Genomic DNA, 20,450 nt, shown 5'->3' on the forward strand with positions numbered 1-20,450 from the left:
CACAAGGCACAAGTTTTTTGGTTTGTTTTGGGGAGTGTTGTTTTGTGTGTGTGTTGTGTGTGGTGTGTTTTTTTTTTTTCTTCACCTGCACTGGGACATGGATTATTTAGAGGGACAGAAATCAATCATCTGCCATGGCTCTCCACAGCAAAAGCTGTGAGAAGCAGAGCAACAATGTGCACAAGAAAACCTTCCAGAGTACCTTCATACAGGGGCTGATATTTCTGCAACATCACAATGTTGGACTTCTCTAATAAGTATATGTAAATACTCTGTAATCAGATTTTTGTTTTGCTTTTTTGTTTTCTTTCATGGTGATGTGACAATTATAATATCTTCTAGCATTCTAGTAAATATGAATTTACTAGATTTAAATTTGGCTAAAAGTAATTAAATCTAAAGAAAATTCTAGTAAAGAATTGCCTATGTTCTGTTTTGGATTTTTGTTCTGAACATATCGGGATAGCTTCCTGCTCAAAGTTTCTTCCTGCCTTTAGAAGTTAAATTACTTAAGGATACTTAAGGTTTAACAGTTGTTTTGAAGGAGTGGAGTTGCCTCAAGACCCAATACTCCCCTAATAGGTGAGCAGAGATTTTTTTTTTTTTTTTTGGTAAAGGTGGTAGAAGGAATAAAGATATCTCTATCATGGAGTGTAGTATACAAATGTCTCGAACTATAGGTCAGAATTTGTCTTTTCATTTGCACTTATCAGTGCGAGTCCTATAAACTGTGCTTCCAACATCTTTTCAGGTAGAACTCAGAAAAAGATTTTAGGGAATTGAGATCTGTAATAATATAATCCTGTTCAAAGTTACAGTAGTTTGTCTGTTTTAGCACAGGACTAAGATTTGTCACACTAATCTTAAATTGTGCTGTTTTAACTTCAGATTGAAAATTAAGATAATCTTGCCATAAAATGTTTTTCAAGGGATGATATCTAAGGTGTATTTGTTCAAATTTTATGAAATGTAGTGCAGGGGCTATAGTACTGAAAACATTTTTTTTAATTATGATTTTGTTTGGCTCTTCATATTTTGTTTCAATCAATGGGATTATTAATCAGCAAATGCTTCAAATGAAGAAATGAATCAAAAGATATATCTGATTTGAGCTAGTGTGTGTGGTTTTGTTTTTTTCCTCTCTTCCTCCTTCCTGTCAATGGCCTCTTTCAACTCACCCCACCCTTCTCTTACCCCCTCAGGTCCATACTAGTTTTTCCTGTCAGCCAGAGTCATGGATTTAAGGAGTGGAAACTCTTAAAGGGGAGAGAAGATGCTGGACTGAAAACAGTACCTCATTCTCAAAACTAATTTTTCTTCATCTCTGCCTCCCCCTTTCTTTTACCTCTACACTTTCTAAATGCCTATGCCATCTGGTTGAACTGGTTTGTGAAAGAATAAAACTGATATTGTATTACAAGTTTAGACTTTGAAGTTCAAGTAAATTGTTTTTTAATAAAATGTTTGTTTTTACATGAATGATAGTTTGCCATATCTCTTGCAGACTTACATTTCTCCAAGTGCTGCTATATTTAAAGCAGAAGAGGTTGGTGAAGAAACAAAGGCTATGCTGAACAACATGAGAGTTTATGGAACATGCATTATCATTCTGATGGCCATAGTAGTTTTTGTGGGAGTCAAGTATGTCAACAAACTTGCATTGGTCTTCCTTGCCTGTGTGATCCTTTCCATCATTGCCATATATGCTGGAGTAATTAAGACTGCTTTTGACCCACCTGACTTTCCGTAAGTGCAATATCTTTAAGTAGTGTGGGTTATTAAAAAAAGTGTATGGGGCAAATAGCTACTGTAACTATTTCACATTTTGAGCTAAACTTTGAAATACAAGCACATTGGCTTCAATGGTAGGTTTTATGTGTTTTGGGCAATTATGTGCTTGTTTGTTATTTTGAGCCTACCAGTCTGAATCTTTCTCGTTGTTTATAAGATGTGATAATCTGGAAAATGTTCTTTGGTACTTAAAGTTACTGGCTGTTATCCCATCTGCACATGAAGAACAGGAAGGCAGTTTTGCTGACAGTAAATATAGCTGCTTTAGATAAAGATTAAAACTAAAAACCTACAGAATGAAGTAAAAACTTCAAGACAATGTTGTAGCTATGAACTGTAGTTCTGAAAAAAACATACTTTCAAACTTTCTCTGTCATGAGGAAATTTTTGAAACTTTCATTTCTCCCTGCTTAAAATGGAGACATTGCAGTGTTTAGAAAGGCTTTCTACCTTCCTCTTAATAAAAATCAAATTTTATTGGCATAGTGTTTCTAAACAGTGTCAGCTTGTACCTCTCTTAGCTCACTGAGAATTATTTCTTTTGTCCAGTTATCAGTATGCAAGTTGCATTTTTGTGCATCTTTTGCTGTCGGGAGAGAAAACAATGATACTGCTTAACACGTTAGCAGAATAGCCTGGTAACTTTTGTTACAAAGTGCCATTTGTTATGCAAGACTGAAGTTACCCTTTGCTGTGTGATTGTTACAGATTCCATAGTACTTTGAAGTGTTGATGGTTGTGTTATGCATTGAGTGTTAAAGCGGTATTTGTGGACTGTCCTGTAAAATTATATCAAGTCTTCTATTGAAAAAATTAAGTGCATCCAAAACTGATGTTTTTTCTGAAGAAAACTTGAATTTCTAAAACTGTAACTCCCAGTAGGGAAATACTGATATCTTTTAGTCACCTTTATAGGAAAACGTGGGTTTATCTGGATATGCAGCATAGGTAAGGCTTATTATCAAGTTCCTGGAAACCTTATCTTTGGTTGTTGCTGTGAAATATTGTTTGAGGAAAACAAAAATAAAGGTTATATTCCAATAAATGTAATTGTTCCACACCTCAGCCAGTCTGCCTCAAAATGAGAGTGTGGTTTTATATTATGGTAAAGCTGATCTGGTGGTGAGCTGATCACCAAGAAGACCAGCTTCCACTTAATTTGTTAGTTAGGTTGGCATCACTAACCTCTGTTAGGTTTGGCCACTGTATAGATGGTAAAGTAGTTCACCTCATGATCTCCCAGTTGAATCAAACTGGAAGAAGTTTCCATGGGCAATCAACTCACCCTGCTGCTATATGGTCACCAAATCAATAGTATTTAAAATGAAAAACTAGCAAGGCCAGTGGCAAGATGATCCCTTGCAGAAAGCCACAGCTTTCTGTTAAACCTGCTCAACTTAAATGTAATTGAAGCTATAGTGGTGTCCTATATTCTTCTTGAGGTATCTATTCTTAATTGGCATCAAAAATGGGATATTGCAGTAGGTCAGTATTCTGCTTGGTTTGGTATACTTGTAATGCCAAATGGTATGCTTTTACTGTTTTATCAGCTGCTTAACTGAATTCCTTTAGAAGTATTAGATGGGTACTACATGTTCTTTGACTTACCTGCTCAACACAGATGCTTTCTTTGATGTTCCTTCTTTTGTTTTCTTAGCTATTTTATATCACTTCATTATTAAGCAACCTTGGAATAGATATCTCCTAAACATCTTTTGTGTAGCTCAGCAATGTTCCTAGATCCTTAATATTCTTTGCTGTTAGGAATTTGCTTTTTGCAAACTCTTCTCTTTCTTTAATTTGAGTGTTTTAATTTCTTCCTGCTATGTGATTCTTTGATTTGTACTCCTATCAATGCTTTTTAATTTTGCTGTTAAACCCTGCTGGCTTATTTCCTACCTTTTTGGAGTTTAGTATTTTTGAGGACCATCTAAAATATTTATTTGCCAGGAAAGGATATGAGATACTTGCCTAGTATTACTTTTGTATTTTCTTGGTCAGGCTCATTGTTATATTAAATATTTCTCAATTTCACTTCTTTCTTGTAGGACTGGATAAATCATGATTTCCATTATTTAATGGCCAAGCTGCTTGAGTTGATTTTTATTTTCTAAAAAACAAATCAGAAGGCGAAATAACTATTAATACCTTAAAGTAGAAATGTTTGATTTTTAAAGATTATTGATAATCATTTTATATGCAGATACTATATACTGTTTCAGTAGATGTACTATAGGTTGTAAGATAGGTACTGTATATAACAGGTTTCTGAAGAAATCTAATGGACAAAAAAATGGTTTAATGCACAACACTATATTGAAATATCACTGTTTTATTTTTTGTTTATAGTATCTGTCTCCTTGGAAACCGTACGTTATCAAAACGCAGTTTTGATGTCTGTGCCAAATTTACTGAAAGCAATAATGATACAAAGACTACAACTTTGTGGCGCCTATTCTGTGACAGTTCTCTGTTTAATGCAACATGTGATGACTACTTTAGTCTCAATAATGTAACAGAAATCCAAGGGATTCCAGGAATAATGAGTGGAGTTTTAACTGGTAAGTTGGAAAGCACAGTGATTTGAAAATTTGTGGACATCATTAATTTGGCCTGTAGCTGTTCACTAATGTAGTGGTCTAGCCTGTTACTACTGCTTTAGCTCTCCATCTTTTTTTGTGTGAAAGATTGCTATCTGGACTATGCTTACTCTTACAAAGTTTCCATCTGGTTTTAGAAGCTTAGTATCAAATGCTTTAATTTAGGGGTCATTTCAGTTTTATAGGCACTCCCTCAAAGGCCATGATTCTATTAAAAAAAAAAAAAGTGTTTATTACACCTATTTTTTTTTTTTTAAAGTGTGTATGCCAGATACATGTATTTCAATAAGCTGTTCATTAACACATTCTCAAACTCTCCCAAGGGAGAACTTTTTTCTAATTTACAGGTGGTGCACTGAGGAATAAAGTCCTGTGGCTTGTCCAATGTGATACAGCAAGTTAATGATGGGTTTGGAGAAAAGTGGTCTTTCTAGCTTCTAGTCTAGCATTTGGACAGGTGTTCTACAAAACGTATATATTTTCTTCTGTTTACATTCCTGTATAGTTGTGGCAGCTTGGGATTCCAGTTGCTCTGGGACATAAGATTCATTTTGAACATGTACTGGATTCTATTGTGTACAAACACTGTTTCTGGGGATGAAATGGATGTTCTGATACATCTCCCCTGCTTCCCCTTAAAATAAGATTTGACTTAAATAAATATGCAACTCTACCTAGGGACACTAGGCAGTCACTACTGCCATAGTAATTAATTCAATTTATATTATCAAATATAAAGTGTACAAATACATAATAAAATACTAAATGAAGCATCAAAATTTTTGTTTTAAAGAAGTCACTCATTTTCCTCATTGAAAAATGAAATTACTTTTGATTGGAATATTTGTCACAAGAAATGTGACTTGGGGTTTGTTCTGTACATTTTATAATTTACCACATGCATATCTACAGTTTTTCCTGAATATTTCCTGCTGCAACTCAGAAGACAACTCTATGTTCTGAATTTTTGCTACTGTGGCAGCTTTAAGATGTTTTGCTTTTGAAGGTTTCAGGCTGAGTGCTAATTTTTCTTGTTTTGGAAAACTGTGCTTTGATTCTCTTCACTGATTAACATTTCTTTGAACTAGCACTACTGTATAAAAGTGCATTTCACTATTCTACTGTCATGTAATGCTAAGCTTTCTAACAACTGGGGGGAGTCTGCTGAAAGCTCAGTGTGAGGGATGCATCTTCCGGTGTTCAATGCTTGATGCTTACCTGTAGCGAATTTCATCAATTGCTTTATCTTCAGTCACTGAGTCTGATGTGGTTTTTCTGTAGTTTTTTGCAGTTGGTTTTACTTCCACAACTTTGAATAACTGAGTATTACCAGTAAGCTTTCTCACCTTGCCAATAGCTCCTTTTTCCAGGCTGTTTGAGTGTACTGGAAACCACTGGCTACATCATGCTACTTATCCTTGTGGAAGTTTACTCATGGTTTTCCTGTATTATAAAACTTTATTTACATTTACTCTTACCTGTTTTCTATCTTTGAACCACTTTTTATCCATGTGAGGAATTTTCCTCTTATCCCATGGCTACTATAGATTTATTGAGTGAAGAATCTTTCAAAAATATGGGAAATCCAGGTAGGACTGAATTAACTAGATCACCATCCTTTGTTTCCCACAAGGAACTTGAATACTTCTGACAACTTTCCTTTACAAAAGCTAAGCTGAGATTTCCCCGGTTCCTCAAAACTCAAGGAAAAAATCCCCCTGTGAATAGATGCTGTGTGGGGTTTTTTTTTTTTTCAGAACTCAAAGATAACTCGTGTGTTTCCTGCTTCTGTCCATTGTTATTGTTGCTGTCAACTGTTCATGTGCAGATGCTTCTTGTGAGCCTTTAGTTTTCTGATATCTCTGAAACTCTCTTAAAGTTGGCCTTATGTTTGTCATGTTTCAGTCCTTCGGTAGCAATACTATTTCAGATAAACTCATAGTTAGCACCTCAGGTCTTTCAGTATTTTGGGAGATTCCAGGTTAAGTATGAATTTTTTCTAATTTTGGAAAAATGTGCTCTGGTTCTCTTCACTGATTAACACTTCTTTAAACTAGCACCACTGAATAAAAGTGCATTTCACTATTCCAGTGTCATGTAGTGGTAAGACTTAAGTGGATTGCCTGTCCTGCTTGCGGAGTGTGAGCACACATTCTGATACCTAATGTAAGCTTGAACATGACTGGCAAAGATTTCTCAAGGAGGATTTTCTTCCACTGATGGTGTATGTTCTGCTTTGTGTGAAGACTTTGCAGCTGCAGAGTCTGCACATTTAAGTTTCTGGAGCAGTGGCTGGGAAGACTCAGATATGCCTGTGTGTCTCAGGAAGTTTTTTGATAAGTCCTCATACCATTTACTAGGCATTTGTGTAGAGTACGTATGCATCTCTTGTACACCTTCTGTCAATGTTGTCCTAACAATAATAAATAATTCTACAAATAGCTGACCAAACATGCCCATGCATATGGCCCTAACAATAATGAAAGAATTCTGGAAACAGCTTTTATCAACATTGTTCTACGTTATGGTAGCATGTTGTTGGGTTAGATATGTTGTATGTTGCTTACCAATTGCAAGATTTCTATTACAAATCTGGATATGAGTACCCTATATTTGGCCACTTAAGGAGATCCAGAGTAATCTGTTGTGCTCAAGGTAAACTTTTGCTATTACGAAGGCTTAGAATAACTGTACTTAATTCCCTTAAGTTGTACTGGATGGCTGATAAATCGGCTATCAGATCCATCATCTTCACAATCCATGGGAATTGTTTATTTCTGTCGTGTAAAATCCTTTGGCTCTTTGACAGAGACAGAGAGTAATTACTCTTTCCTCACATGTGGTAGGACAACTAGTCTCATTTTAAAATAAAATCAGGGTTGTATGTTCTCACTATCTTGTCAAGGGGCACGACCTGTATTTCCACAAATGAAAGCTCTCAAAAGCTACTGGTACTTTGACCAGTTAATCTTATTCAAACAAGCATCCTTAGTTTGTGGAATTTGAGCTACATTCTGCTGGGGTTTGCTTGCTTTATGGTTTGGTTTTGTGGTTTGGGTTTTTTGTTTTTCTTTTTGGTGTGTTTGTGGGTTGGTTTGTTTTGCTTATCAATTCTTTTCTGGAGTCTGGTTACTCTGCTCTTGTAACTGTGTGGAATACCTTTACCATGAACAGCTGAGTCCTGAGCTATTGTCCAGGGTTCTTCTGTACAGCAGGTCACAAAGAGCTTAAGTTAATGATAAATACCATTTCATTTTTGACCTGCTCCTCAAAATACAACAAGAAATATTAATATATGTTAAGATTCCCTGAACTTGGAGATAATAGTTTCCTTATTTGTTCACGATACATCCTGAAAATTGCCTGTGCAATGTAAGTGGACATTCTACAAATATATTAGAATTTCATTCTATAAGTAAATCTGTCTTTAGTGGAAGAGGAGATCTTGTATGATGCATCCCATACACTACTGCAATTCTACTGGCATACGGTGGAATTGTCCACCATTTACAATTGTTATTGATCATATTGCTGCTGCGTTCTTGGCTTTACAAGGAAATGTTGGGAATCATAATGATTTTTCTGTAAGAAAAGCCATCTGATTAATAAGATTATTACTTTCTTAATACTTAATATCCTGAAACAGAGAGATGACATTGTCTTTTTCTGCCCTTGTAGATAATCTGTGGAGCACCTACTCGGAAAAAGGATCAATACTTGAGAAAAAAAATCAGGCATCAGTTGCTGGATCAGAAGAGACAAAAATGGGTGGACTCCCTTATGTTTTTACAGACATCATGACCTACTTCACAATGCTTGTAGGGATTTATTTCCCATCTGTGACAGGTAGATACAACTATTTTTCTTGATTGAGGAGATGTGTACCTATACCTGAAAAAAGACTTTCTCTTTTTTTTGTGTGTGTGCATATGTATTTTTGTTGATGACAAATAATATTGCTAGTCCACATGTCCCAAGTTTTATGTACCTAAAACTTTCAGATGCTAGAGGGACATAGCTGGTGGCTGGTTATTTTAAGAGATTATAGGACTTAAACAATGAGTTAAGTGCTATTTTTCTATTCTGGAAAGAAAACAAAAGCTTCATGTGTTACTAAATGCTTATTCAAAATAAGATGCATACCTTTATAATATTTTAATCTTCAAATGCATGAGAGTGCAGTTGAGTATTAAGTGATAGCTTCAGGTTTTTAAGCTGTGAACTACCTGTGGTTTAAGTGTTCAATATTTTTTTTTTTTTTTTTTGCAATTGTAACCAGTAAAAACCTTTTTGTCAAGCTTAAAGGTTAGATTAGTTGTACATTATTTTCTTCAGGTCACATTTGACTGAAATAACCAGAGAAATTTTTCTTTATAAGTCCCAGCTCAAGGCAATTGTATTATCAAGAAACAACACAGAATTCTGATATGAAGTTGCTACTAGAATACCAGGCAGAGCTGTCCCTTTATATTCTTGTCCCCTACTATTCCTGTTTCTCTACTTCAGGCTCTTTTATCGATATCTCATTGTATCTGAGCCTGTGGTTAGGATTTCATTGCATGGAGTGGATAATGCTTTTGCACCGAAACATCGTGACATTAGCTCCCCTGGATTTCCCTCCAGTAGTGGTCAGGGAAATTCTAGGAAAGATGGCAGAATTATTCAGTTATTGTATGATTTTTTTCACTCCTGTCATGGTACATGTTAGAAAATATTTTTGTTAAAATAGGAACATGTACATGTGGCTTTCTCACCATTCTTCTTGTACTTCCTGCCTGCTGCTTTCTTTTTTGTTTCTGTATTTTTATTATTTAGTTTATTGATTTGCTTGCATATCTTACTATGTATGGTCTGTTTAGTAGAAAGTTAGTACATTTTGTCACACTGGGTAAAATAGCTAAATCCCCATTAGTTTATAACATCCATCCCCAACAATGAATATTTCCACATTTTAAAAACAATGTGAAGTTATGTTTGAATTTTTTTCATTTTTTTTAATAATTTTCCTGAGCTTTCTGGAATTTGTTCAGCCAACAATGGGTGGTAACACATTTCTGAATAAAATGAAGGTATAAATTGAAGATTTGTGAAGGGCTATAATACATTTCCATAACCTGCTGCATTGGTAATAATACGTTAAGTCAGGCTTAAAGTTAAATGTTCCTATTCTATTTTTTACTTAAATTGAATTAACTGGTTTTGACATCTAAATTGGGTTTCTTTTTAAGGTATTATGGCAGGTTCAAACAGATCTGGAGATCTTAAGGATGCTCAGAAATCTATTCCTACTGGAACAATTTTGGCTATTTCAACTACATCTTTTATTTGTATCCTTTACGCTGTGACTTGTTTGTTTTTGCACATTCTGTAGGTATAACAGTATAATTTTTTATTGAAAAGTCATTAGAGTTGCCTGAGAATAAAATGAATGAAATCTAAACTGAAAAGAAATATCTTAATATTTGTCTAAAATATAAATATTATTTATATTAAAATATATCAAATTTTATTTAGATAAATATTTATATATTCTAGTGCTTCAAATTCCAAGATACAATTGATGTTTTTAGTTAAGTGATGTAGAGACTCTTAGCATCATGCTTCAGTTGGCAGATGGCTTTGTTGTTATACCCAGTATAACCAGTCGAAATGTTAAAGCAAACTGCCAGCAATAGAAATTGCTAGTACTTCAATACCTGGAAAGCACTAATACTTACTTGTATAAGAAAATATCTGTTCTGTTGCATGATATATGAACTGGCCTCTTCCAATACTTCCAATACAAATCAATTGTGCATTGAATGCAGTTGTAGAGAACATAAACTAATAAGTTGTATCAGGCAAGAATTAAAAAAGCAACCACAAAACAACCAGAACAAACAAAACAACAAATAAACCCCCACTTCATTATCATGGACACTTTCATTTCATTCCTAGGTGAAAAATATTTTTTCTTCTATATATACGATTATTTATAGTATAATCTTCCTTCAGTCTCAGTAATAGATCTCTCCTGTATAGTGTTGTTTGGTGCCTGTATAGAAGGTGTGGTATTAAGAGATAAGTAAGTCATTCAACTTTTAATTTTACAGTGAGTATGTATGATTGTGGATTATGTTAATAGGACTAATTAATGGCTGTTCTGGGAAATATGTGATATATTTTTCCTTTGGTTAGGTTAAAACTGGAGAGGAAGTCTATCTGTTAAACTGAGATGGCTGCAAAAACTGGTCAGGTTATCAGGTTGTATCTCTTCAAGAATAGAAGGACAATCTAAGATAAATGTTTTTATTGGAACTGTCCCTAATAAAATATTCTTTGAAAGAAAATCAGAATTAGTATTTGAAGCCTGATGGGTGGGGGTAAAGGGAGTGGGAATACTTTGGAAGTAGTAGTATGTTCGTGAGAAACAAAGACAGAAAAAGACTTTTGACAGTTAAATGGCAAGGGGTGTTCATGAGTGAGACTACAATGCACCATCAGGCCCACAATTTACCCTGGATGTATGACTATTTTTTTGTTTTAAAATATCAATTGTAGACCAGGAGTCACATCAGTTTTCACCCGTGTAGTTGCCTGAGGATATTTGAGACATAATATGAAGCATGAAGGGAATAAATATATAAGCATAAGATAAGCATGAACAGAATCTCCAGATTTTGATTAATTTATCTCTAGGGAAAAGTTGAGTTGACTAAGTTGAATCTGTTGGTAGGTTTCTCATTTATTTCCTTGCTGGTGTCTGGTTCTCTTTTCTAAGGCCCAAGTTTGCTTTTAGTGATGAAGCAGTGGCATTGGGGTATTGTTTCTTGATGGAGATGATGCTGCAACAACTTATTTCAAAAGAATCTTTTAGTCTAGAAGGAAAACCATAAGTTAAAAGCTGGATTCTAATCACAGTTAATACAAGAGGCAGCAGGGGATCACTTTTACTTCCAAATGGTATTGCTGCATCAGTGAAAATCTCAGATTTTCATTTTCTTCGAAGTAAATATACAAACTGAATAATGCTGATGCTTATGAAATAGTAAATGAATTCTGAAGTTCTGAAGTATAAATTAATGCAGACCAACATCTATAATCATAGTTTTGAAAGTAACATATTTGACATATTTAGGGGGAGGGTGGTAGAATTCTGCAAGCCGTGAGTGCAGGTGATCTGTCACTAGGGCAGGATGCATTGTAGCAAAAGCATTAAACACATGTTCTTCCATTTACAGTGCTGCCAGTTCTTGGCTGAAATCCAGCATAACAGTAAAACGTATGGATTTTGGTCTGGTTTAGAGACCGCCTTTTTTTAAAAAAATTATGGATTGTCATCTGACATGGGAAAAAGAACGTTGTACACCTTTGTTTGCCTTTCACCTTTTCAAGTTGTTCCTACCCTATGTTTTAATTAAACATAGACATTAGAATTTGAATTAAGAATGAATGTTCAGTTGTACAAATGTCATCACAGAATCATTTTTTTTCTCCTGTATTTTTAAAGGCTGTATTTTCCCATTTTACTATATGCTGAAAACAGTATGTAGCTATGCATAAAGCTTGGGCATATGCAAGAATTTGAATGCTGGCTTATTATATTAACCTGGTTACTATGTTTCTTGACCCTATTAAAGAGCAGGTCTGAAAAGAGAAAGCACTTAATTTTTCTTAGTCTGTAGCCTTTTCTGTGGTGTTTATTTTGAAGAACCTGAAAACATGGGAAAAAATAAACTATGCTATCACAGTGTAGCACCTCTTCCTGACTTCTACCTGCTTGCTTACCGTAGTAATTTAAAAATTACGTCGGGTAGCATGACAGGCAGAATGTATGTGGATAACTTGAAATGCTTGTGTCTAGCAGTTTGTCTATTTATTTGTCCATATGTCAGTTTCACACTATTAAAAGGAAAGGCTAATACTTTGTTTGCAAACCTCCTGCTTATGCCCCAGGATATACCTGTATTACTTGTAGAACAGACTTCTGCAATCTAGTTCCTAGTAGTCACAAGGCTCTAAAGATGCATATGTAAATACTTTTGCCGTTGCTGTTGATTCTGTAAAGTTTGCCACGATACCTAATAATTGCTGCATGTCTGCTTAGAGGCAGCACTTGTAATAAATCAATTAAATGTTTTCTTTAAAACAGCAGAATAAAGAGAAATTGGTTGGGAAATCCTATAGCACATACTGTGATGTGGTGTTTATTGTTGAAAAGTGTTGTTCAAAAACCTTGAAATGTGGGAGGTGAAGCTATAGTAAAAGTTATTTTAATGCTTACTGTTTTTATTCCCCCCGCTCCCCCACTTCCTTCCCTAAGGTTTGGAGAAGCTGTTAATGGAAATCTAGTGGTTGCTACACTGGCCTGGCCTTCACCATGGGTTATTGTGATTGGTTCATTCTTTTCCACATGTGGTGCTGGTCTCCAGAGTCTCACTGGTGCACCCCGTCTGTTGCAGGCCATTGCAAGAGATGGCATTGTACCATTCATTCAAGTGAGATTTTCTTTTCTTTATAGTACTTCAAGTATGGCTTATATTATGACAAAAAAACCCCCAGTGCATTAATTCTGAAATTCCTGTAGAACTGTGAGGAAAAGATTTGGAACTCAGTTCTCATTGTGTATAATAATAAATCAAGCTGTTGTAGGACAAAGTTTGAACTTAGATTTCTGTGCAGTGCAATTTAATTATTTTTGTTCTTACACATAAAAGTTAGTGGTTAAAAAATGACAATATGAGTTTTCTATAGACGGAAATAGATGAACTAAGAAGCAACTAACAACTGAATTTCTTGACTCCAGGCCGTGTTTACAACTTGTATGTGTGAAGAGAGTTGGTTTAATCTCACTATGGAACTGCATGTTACTACTCGTATCGTAGAGATACAATTCTAATTTTTATTCATTTTTTTAAGCTAAATGAAGTCAACAAAGATGTAACACTAGAATTCTATCCCATGACTCCAGACATTAAGATTGTTCTGGCATCCTTGTGCATGTTTTAAAAATAAATGGATCAGATTTTTCTCAAAGAAAATGAGTAAGGGAGCTGACAAACAAAAGAAGATAAGAAATCTTGCTGGGAAATATTTAGCACAATTGCTGGGCTGCAGCTGCGAAAATTAGACAACTGGACTTGTTAAAAATAAATTTTAAAAAAATTCTAAATATGATAATGTCTAGAGAGCAAAGCTGTGATTTTTGTTGTGTTTGGAGTTTGAAAGCTTACCTCAAACTGTCAAGAGTAGCCAACAGTTGCACAGCACAATGAAAACCTATCAAGAACAGCTTCAAGTGTAAAAAGCAAAATTATGTCTGAGTAACTATGACTATTTTAGGAGCAGAGTTAGGAGACAACGGTCAAATTTAGCACACAAATTGCAGATAGGACAGATACTGAAGGTAGCTAGGGCTGAATTTGGGACAATAGGCTCTTCTGCATGGAGAGTGTCCTGGACATTATTTGGAACACTTGTTTGTTTGTATATAACTCTTTGGGAGGTTAATACGATTATTTTTATACCTAAGTTATGTGACCAAACTTAAGTTTTAGTATTTCCTACCATACCCACACTTACCTCTGGAGTCTTCATCAGATGTGTGCTCTAGGTCATTTTCTCACATCTGTGGTCAGTGTAGTATGTTGTGTTAAAAATGAGCTATTACTCTTAGTGAATAACTTTAAGACTCTGTTCAAAGATATCTATAATCCATCTCAGTGAGGGCTGGGTATAGAATAGCAGCAGCTTTGTTTGGTTCCTGAGTTTGGGGAAGTCAATATTCTGTGTGACTTGAGGAGAAAAGTCCTCGTCTAGGATGAGCCTAGGACTATTATGAATGACAGGGTAGCTGGAGAATTTGAGTGAGGTTGAGGGGGAAACATCTGAGAGGCAAGGAGATGTGCAGAATATGTGGGAAGAGGAAAATAAGAATAGCAAGGATTTGCATGAAAAGAGGGAAGGACTGCACAGGGAACAGGTTAGAGGAGATGGTTGGACAAACTAAGAAGCAAAGTAAAATGAAAGAGGTAATGCTAGTGGCTTTGAGTCAGTTGGCTTTTGTGTGTTGTGAGGTTTTTTTTGTGTGTGGCGGTGTTTTGTTGTCATTTCTTCCCCTCCCCTCCTGCCCCAAAGGCAGATCATACTGCTGTTGTCAATTTGTTTCTCAGTCTTTAATGACTCGGTCTATTCCACTGCTGCTGCTTCCCTGGTCTGTCTGACAGTGCTTAGTCTCAGTAGGGCTATATCCCTGGTATTTTCTCTTAGGTCTTTCTTTTCTCTTGGGCTGAAGGGGGAAGTATTGGGGCTGGGAGCAAGAGCCAGAACGGTTAATCAATCAAGAAGTAAAACTAAAAAAGACAGCAGCTTCTGCTTCTGCAGCCCCTCCGCTGCCTGAATGTTCTACCAGCAGCGCTTGGAGCAGTGTTACTGCTGGTGGGAAATGCAGCCACTGTGTCTCTGATTCTACTGGCTTGAGCTGCTCTGTGTCTACAGTATTGGTAACTTGTTCATTGAGAAAGTCAACATTCCCTTAATTTAGGAGCATCTTTTGTACCAGAGTGGAGAAAGATAAGGATGTGCAAGGATATAAAACATGCTGCTCCTTTATTCCACAGTTGAGAGTGGTGGCATGTTCCCTGACTCGCAAGACCTGTATCTGTAAGTGGAAGTAAATACACTAGGCATGCTGTGGTGGAGGGACAGAATCACAATGGAGTTTGACTTGTGAGTGGGAAGAAGTTGTAATACAATAAATTGTCTTGTTGTATTGAGAGAGGCAAATGAAAAACATCACTTTTGTCTGAAGTAAGAATTTGGTATTTGGTAAGAGGGTGGCAGTATGACTCCATCTTATCAGGATTAGATATGCAAGGAATTAAGAATCGGAAGGAAAAAATTTACATGGTTTGGGAAGTGGGAGAAAGGGAATCCAGGAGAAGCAGGATGTTTCCGGAGGAACCTGAGAATTGAAAAATGCTTGCAGTTTTGGAGTGATATAGCTGCTGTGTGGACAATCAAGGAAATGAATGCAAGGAGATCAATATAGGGGAAAGAGTATGACATTAAGAAAAAAAAAATACTTGAAGCATGAGCAGAAAAAATGGAATTTTAATATAAGAGGAGGAAGATTGATGGATGACAGGCAGCTAAGGGAAAGAGGTGGTATGGAGAATGAGTGAGATAAAGAAACTAGACATTTGGAAAGGAAGCCATTATGGAAAATGGCGGTGAGTTTAGTCTCTATAATTGTATGGAGGAAAATAAATATGGCTGGAACTTTAAGTGAGGCATTTTGCTATCTATCACCAGTATAGCTGGACAGAATTATCCCCAAGGGAAATTACCACATGCAGAATAATTTTTGGTAGGGCTCTGTGAAGGATCATAGGCTTACCTAAGTCCTTTAAAGATCATTATTTATGTTCCTAACTTGATGCCTATTTTGTGTGTTACAAAAAATACTGCACTCAACTATATTGGCTTTTTATAGACTGAGCATAAATACCTGCATGTGGATTTTAAGTTACTTAGGTTTATTTCAACAGTAACTGCAGTATTACATTATGTAGTCATTGCTTATTTTAGTAAACATTTTTCATATTGGGAATGTGTGTTTTTTGCAATTTGGTTATGGCTTTTTGTAGTATAGAGGCCTTCATTTTCCTTTAACTAATGACTATTTTGGTTCCGGCTAGAGTTAGCTCATGATCTGTACTGTATTTTTTAACTGTACAATGAACAGCTTTCCCTAATCTTACTGCTTACTTGAATTGAACTCTAGGTATTTGGTCATGGAAAAGCAAATGGAGAACCAACTTGGGCTCTGCTCCTCACTGCTGGTATTTGTGAAATAGGAATTTTGATAGCCTCATTGGACAGTGTAGCACCAATTCTTTCAATGTAAGTATGAGTGTGATGTTTTGTGTTCTTAATTTAAATAGTATTTTATTTTTAAATTAACTAGGTAATGATTTTTTAAAATAATACGTGCTACACTTTGTCTTCTAACAAGTTATACTCCTATTTGATCATGGAGATAATATGAAACAGCAAAATATTTTGACGGGAACTAATTCCTAGACACAAAACTTTTTCCATGACAGAGTTGTTGAATGCTAGTAAAAATATGTTAAGCTTTTAAAAACCTCAATTTTAAAATAAAATTCCTACTGTTTCAGCTCAAGTGCATCTAATAGAGACAGACAAAACAATTGAATGTTTTAGGTTATAAACTATATTTTACTGACTTTGTCTTGGAGGTTTATCCCATGTGTTATGGGTTGACCCTGGTGGGCAGCTCAGCCCAACACAGCTGCTTGCTCAGTCTCCCCTAGTGCGATGGGAGAGAGAATGAGAAAAGTGAGAAAATGTATGGGTTGAGATAAAGGCGGTTTAATAGGTAAGGCAGAAGCTCTGCATACAAGCAAAGCAAAATAAGGAATGAATTTGCTGTTGATAGGCTGATGTTTAGCCTTTTTTAGGAAAGCTTCACCCCGTGTAACTGTTACTTGGGAGAACAAACACCATTAAGTCTAGATGTCCCCCCTTCTTTCTTCTTTGCCTGAGCTCTTACTGTTCAGCATGATGTCATATAGTACTGAATATCCCTTTGGTCAGCTGTGCCAGATGTGTTCCCTCCCCAAGACTATTTGCTGGTGGGGCAGCAAAAAAAAAAAAGGCTTTGCTGTGTAAGCACTGCTCAACATCAGCTAAAACATCCCTGTGTTGTCAACAGTGTGGTTACAAAAAAATTCTATTGGCCACTGTGAATATGGCGTACAAGTTCCTACCCTTTTTTGTATTGTCTTCAGCCTTTTGATGCGAATCTGTCTAGTTAATTTCTTATCAGAAAATGCTCTTTTTTTTCTTAACAGGTTTTTCCTTATGTGCTATATGTTTGTAAATCTGGCTTGTGCAGTTCAGACACTTTTACGGACTCCCAACTGGAGACCTCGTTTCAAGTATTACCATTGGTAGGGAATATTCTTTCATTCAAAAGAGTTAAAACTAATTACACAGCCCTAAATTGTTGTTTTTCTTGGAATAATAATAAAAAAGTCTCCTAACTTAAATGAGGTACAAGATTATTCCTGTTCTGAATATTCTAATAGTAACATTTGTATTTGTGTGTTTGGGATGGGGCTAGTAATAGCTGTGATCATGAAAACATGTGGCTGACGTACATGGTTTGGGAGGGGGATACAGGATGACATTTAATATTACTTATAAACCAAAGGATCTTCTGAATACGTGAGAAATAAGATGAAAAAAATATAATCTATCTTGTATATATAGATAAGGAGAACAGGTAAAAATGTTCAGCAAGGTTGATATTATTTAACTGTAGTTACGCGCAAAAAAAAAATTACAAACCCAAAACTTGTAGAGAAAAATATATCACTATTTATCAGTTGGTTCTTTAATGATATAATCCCTTTTTGTAAAATGTCATGCTTTTGACATTGCATTTGATAATTGAAGTAAACAAGTGGACACTTGACAAAGTCAGTAAAGGTCAATTATACAAAAGTGTGGGTATGTTCTTTTGTTTAGGTTTTTCATTAATTGACTTAAGAGTTCAAATATTTCAAACTAAGATTGGGATTATTTTATCGAATGTTAAAAACACATACATTTATTTAATAGTAATTCTATTGAGAAAATTTTGTGCTGAAATACCTTGAAGATTAGAGCCTTTAGGAAATATGCTGGTCTGATTCTAGGATGTAAGAGTTGCTTATTCTTTTTCCTTATAAAAAACTGAGTGAAAATGAAATATCACAGTTTTAGCCCCCAAAATTCTTTTTGAATATGTTCAGTAGGCACTTACTAGTTTGGCACCCAAATTTCCAAATACATCAGTGCCCGTCTCCCAGTCTGTCACTGCAAGCACCTAGTAGTGTTTGCAGCATCAAGAAGTAAAATGGGGGATTGCTGCCTTTTTGGATCTTTTTGTTCCACCTCCCCAAATAATCTGATTGTGGAACAAGTGTAGTAGGAGAGGTACAAAGTAGCTTAAAAGCCAAGGCAGGTGGATAAGACGGAGGGTAGCAAGAGGTACAGGATGGACCATGGTGAGAAAGAAAAAGCAGAGTTGTGATGTGGCACTATCGGAGTTTGTCACTATTTGGCAACAATTCTTTTTTATAACTTTTTCCCAGAGAGATCAGTAAGCCAACTGCCTCATTGTGTGACTACGTAATCGCTTCTAGCCAAAGCAGGTGTCAGAATGCTTGGCTAGAATCAGAATGGGAGTTTTTGAGTAAAAGTAGTGTCTTAGGTTGGCTAAGTCAAGCATGAAAGAGGGGCTGTTCTCTTAAACTGCATTTCCATAATGTCCTCAGAACAGGTAGAAAGCTCTTCTTTGCTTTAGAAGTGGATGCATTTGGACTCGATACTTCTATGGCACTAAAGAAGCAAAGTAAAGAAAGGTACCAAACATAAGCTGGGTCAGCCAGCACTCTTTGTCAATACAGTGAAAGCTACCTCTAATTTGGAAATTGGGTTGAAAGACATCTGAGGTGCTATATGTGACTAAAATTATTCACAAAACTGTCCAGTTCCAAATTGACTTACATCTATCTTGAGTAATAGTGTGGGCAAACGAGGCATATATATACTTGAATCTGGAAATGCTTGTATAATGTTTTGAGCTCTCACACATTCTTTCATTGTAGCCTTTGAGAGAGTGTTTTCTTGCCTAAGAGACAGACCATGATGGGAATAGAAAATATAATTGATTCAAATTTAATTTAAACTAATCAACTATTTTTTCAGGAAGTAACATAATGTTTTTTAGTATTGTTTGAGAATTTTTTTTGCTTAACTTCAAATCAACAGTAAATCATAGGAATGTGTTTTGAAGCTGACCTTACTTGGTGGTACTGATAGAGTTTCAGAACTGGCAAATGTAGTCAATCTATTGTTATATCTAGTTCAGTTGTATTTATTTCACACAAAGGTTCAGAATATAATTTAAAAAAAATGGGCAATGTAATTTTATTTATATAGTAGCTGTGAAATGGCCTTTGAAGAAGGTGGACCTTTCTGGAAGTTAACTTAGATAAGAAATTGAATTTGTAGAACATTTGCATGCCTATTTAAAAAAATGGAAAAAAATGGTTTCTTTTAGGACCCTCTCATTCCTGGGGATGAGTTTATGTCTTGCCTTGATGTTCATTTGCTCTTGGTACTATGCTTTGATTGCCATGCTAATCGCAGGATGTATATACAAATACATAGAATATAGAGGGTAAGACCATATATCTTATTTATTCTATATTTAATATCTTTAAGCAAAACCTACTTCTGTATAAAAGAGATACAACTGAAGTAATAGAAGTAAGAGTATTCTTTGAAACAAGATAAGATCCTGTCTCTCTTAAGGATTTTAAGTTTTCAGGTTCTAATTTCTCCAAAAGCTCTGTTTGAAACTTCTTGACAGCCAGAATGAATCAAAATAAGAACCAATAAGGCTGGGAAATTTTCATTTGAGCAGAGATCATGGTGTAAAGTTTTGGTACTTCAGGAACATCACCTTTAAATATCAAGCAGCAACTGTTACAAAACTGTTACCTTATTGTTAACCTGTGCTAAAAACTCATTTTTGTGGACTTTAGCACTTTTTAGAATTAATTGTACTGAACAGTCCGGAGCATCCACTGAAAACTGGCTGTTTTCTGAAGGTTTAAATAATCTTTAAATTGCAACATACTTTGTGTTGTATATATTTGACAAGGGACACATACAGAGCCACACCTGTAAAAAAAAAAAAAAAAAAAAATGCTGTGCAAGTAGGAGACTTAAAGAGCATGCTGAGTTCATAAAAAAAACCCTAACAAAAAACCTAACCAAAAACCCCCCAACTAGACAACATACCCAAACGCTAGATGTAATTATGATCAGTAAGGTATGTGATTTCCTTTTCGAAGGAAAGACAACTAATGCTGAAAGAATCTAGTCAATAAAATAGTAATATCTTGGAGAAGGAAATTGACGTGAGGCCAGTTGTTTTGATAAATAATTAAGCACAGGTATTAAGTGATCAGCTGGTATAAACTGCTCCACCTTGTGGGT

At 35.4% G+C, this 20,450-nt stretch overlaps 1 protein-coding gene across 2 annotated transcripts in view; it reads left to right on the top strand.

Annotated features, from left to right (window-relative positions):
• Positions 1-20,450, top strand: part of SLC12A7 (solute carrier family 12 member 7) — a 70,476-nt gene that overhangs the window by 28,872 nt on the left and 21,154 nt on the right. For both annotated transcript variants that reach the window (XM_065627214.1, XM_065627213.1), the window contains exons 7-15: positions 1,505-1,746; positions 4,141-4,352; positions 8,070-8,237; positions 9,620-9,718; positions 10,398-10,455; positions 12,694-12,868; positions 16,156-16,274; positions 17,249-17,347; positions 19,507-19,626. In XM_065627214.1, the coding sequence (XP_065483286.1) occupies positions 1,505-1,746; positions 4,141-4,352; positions 8,070-8,237; positions 9,620-9,718; positions 10,398-10,455; positions 12,694-12,868; positions 16,156-16,274; positions 17,249-17,347; positions 19,507-19,626 (1,292 nt within the window). The remainder of the gene's footprint in view (positions 1-1,504; positions 1,747-4,140; positions 4,353-8,069; positions 8,238-9,619; positions 9,719-10,397; positions 10,456-12,693; positions 12,869-16,155; positions 16,275-17,248; positions 17,348-19,506; positions 19,627-20,450) is intronic.

The sequence above is a fragment of the Caloenas nicobarica genome, chromosome 2 (genome assembly GCF_036013445.1).
Source record: "Caloenas nicobarica isolate bCalNic1 chromosome 2, bCalNic1.hap1, whole genome shotgun sequence".
In the NCBI taxonomy this organism is placed as follows: domain Eukaryota; kingdom Metazoa; phylum Chordata; class Aves; order Columbiformes; family Columbidae; genus Caloenas; species Caloenas nicobarica.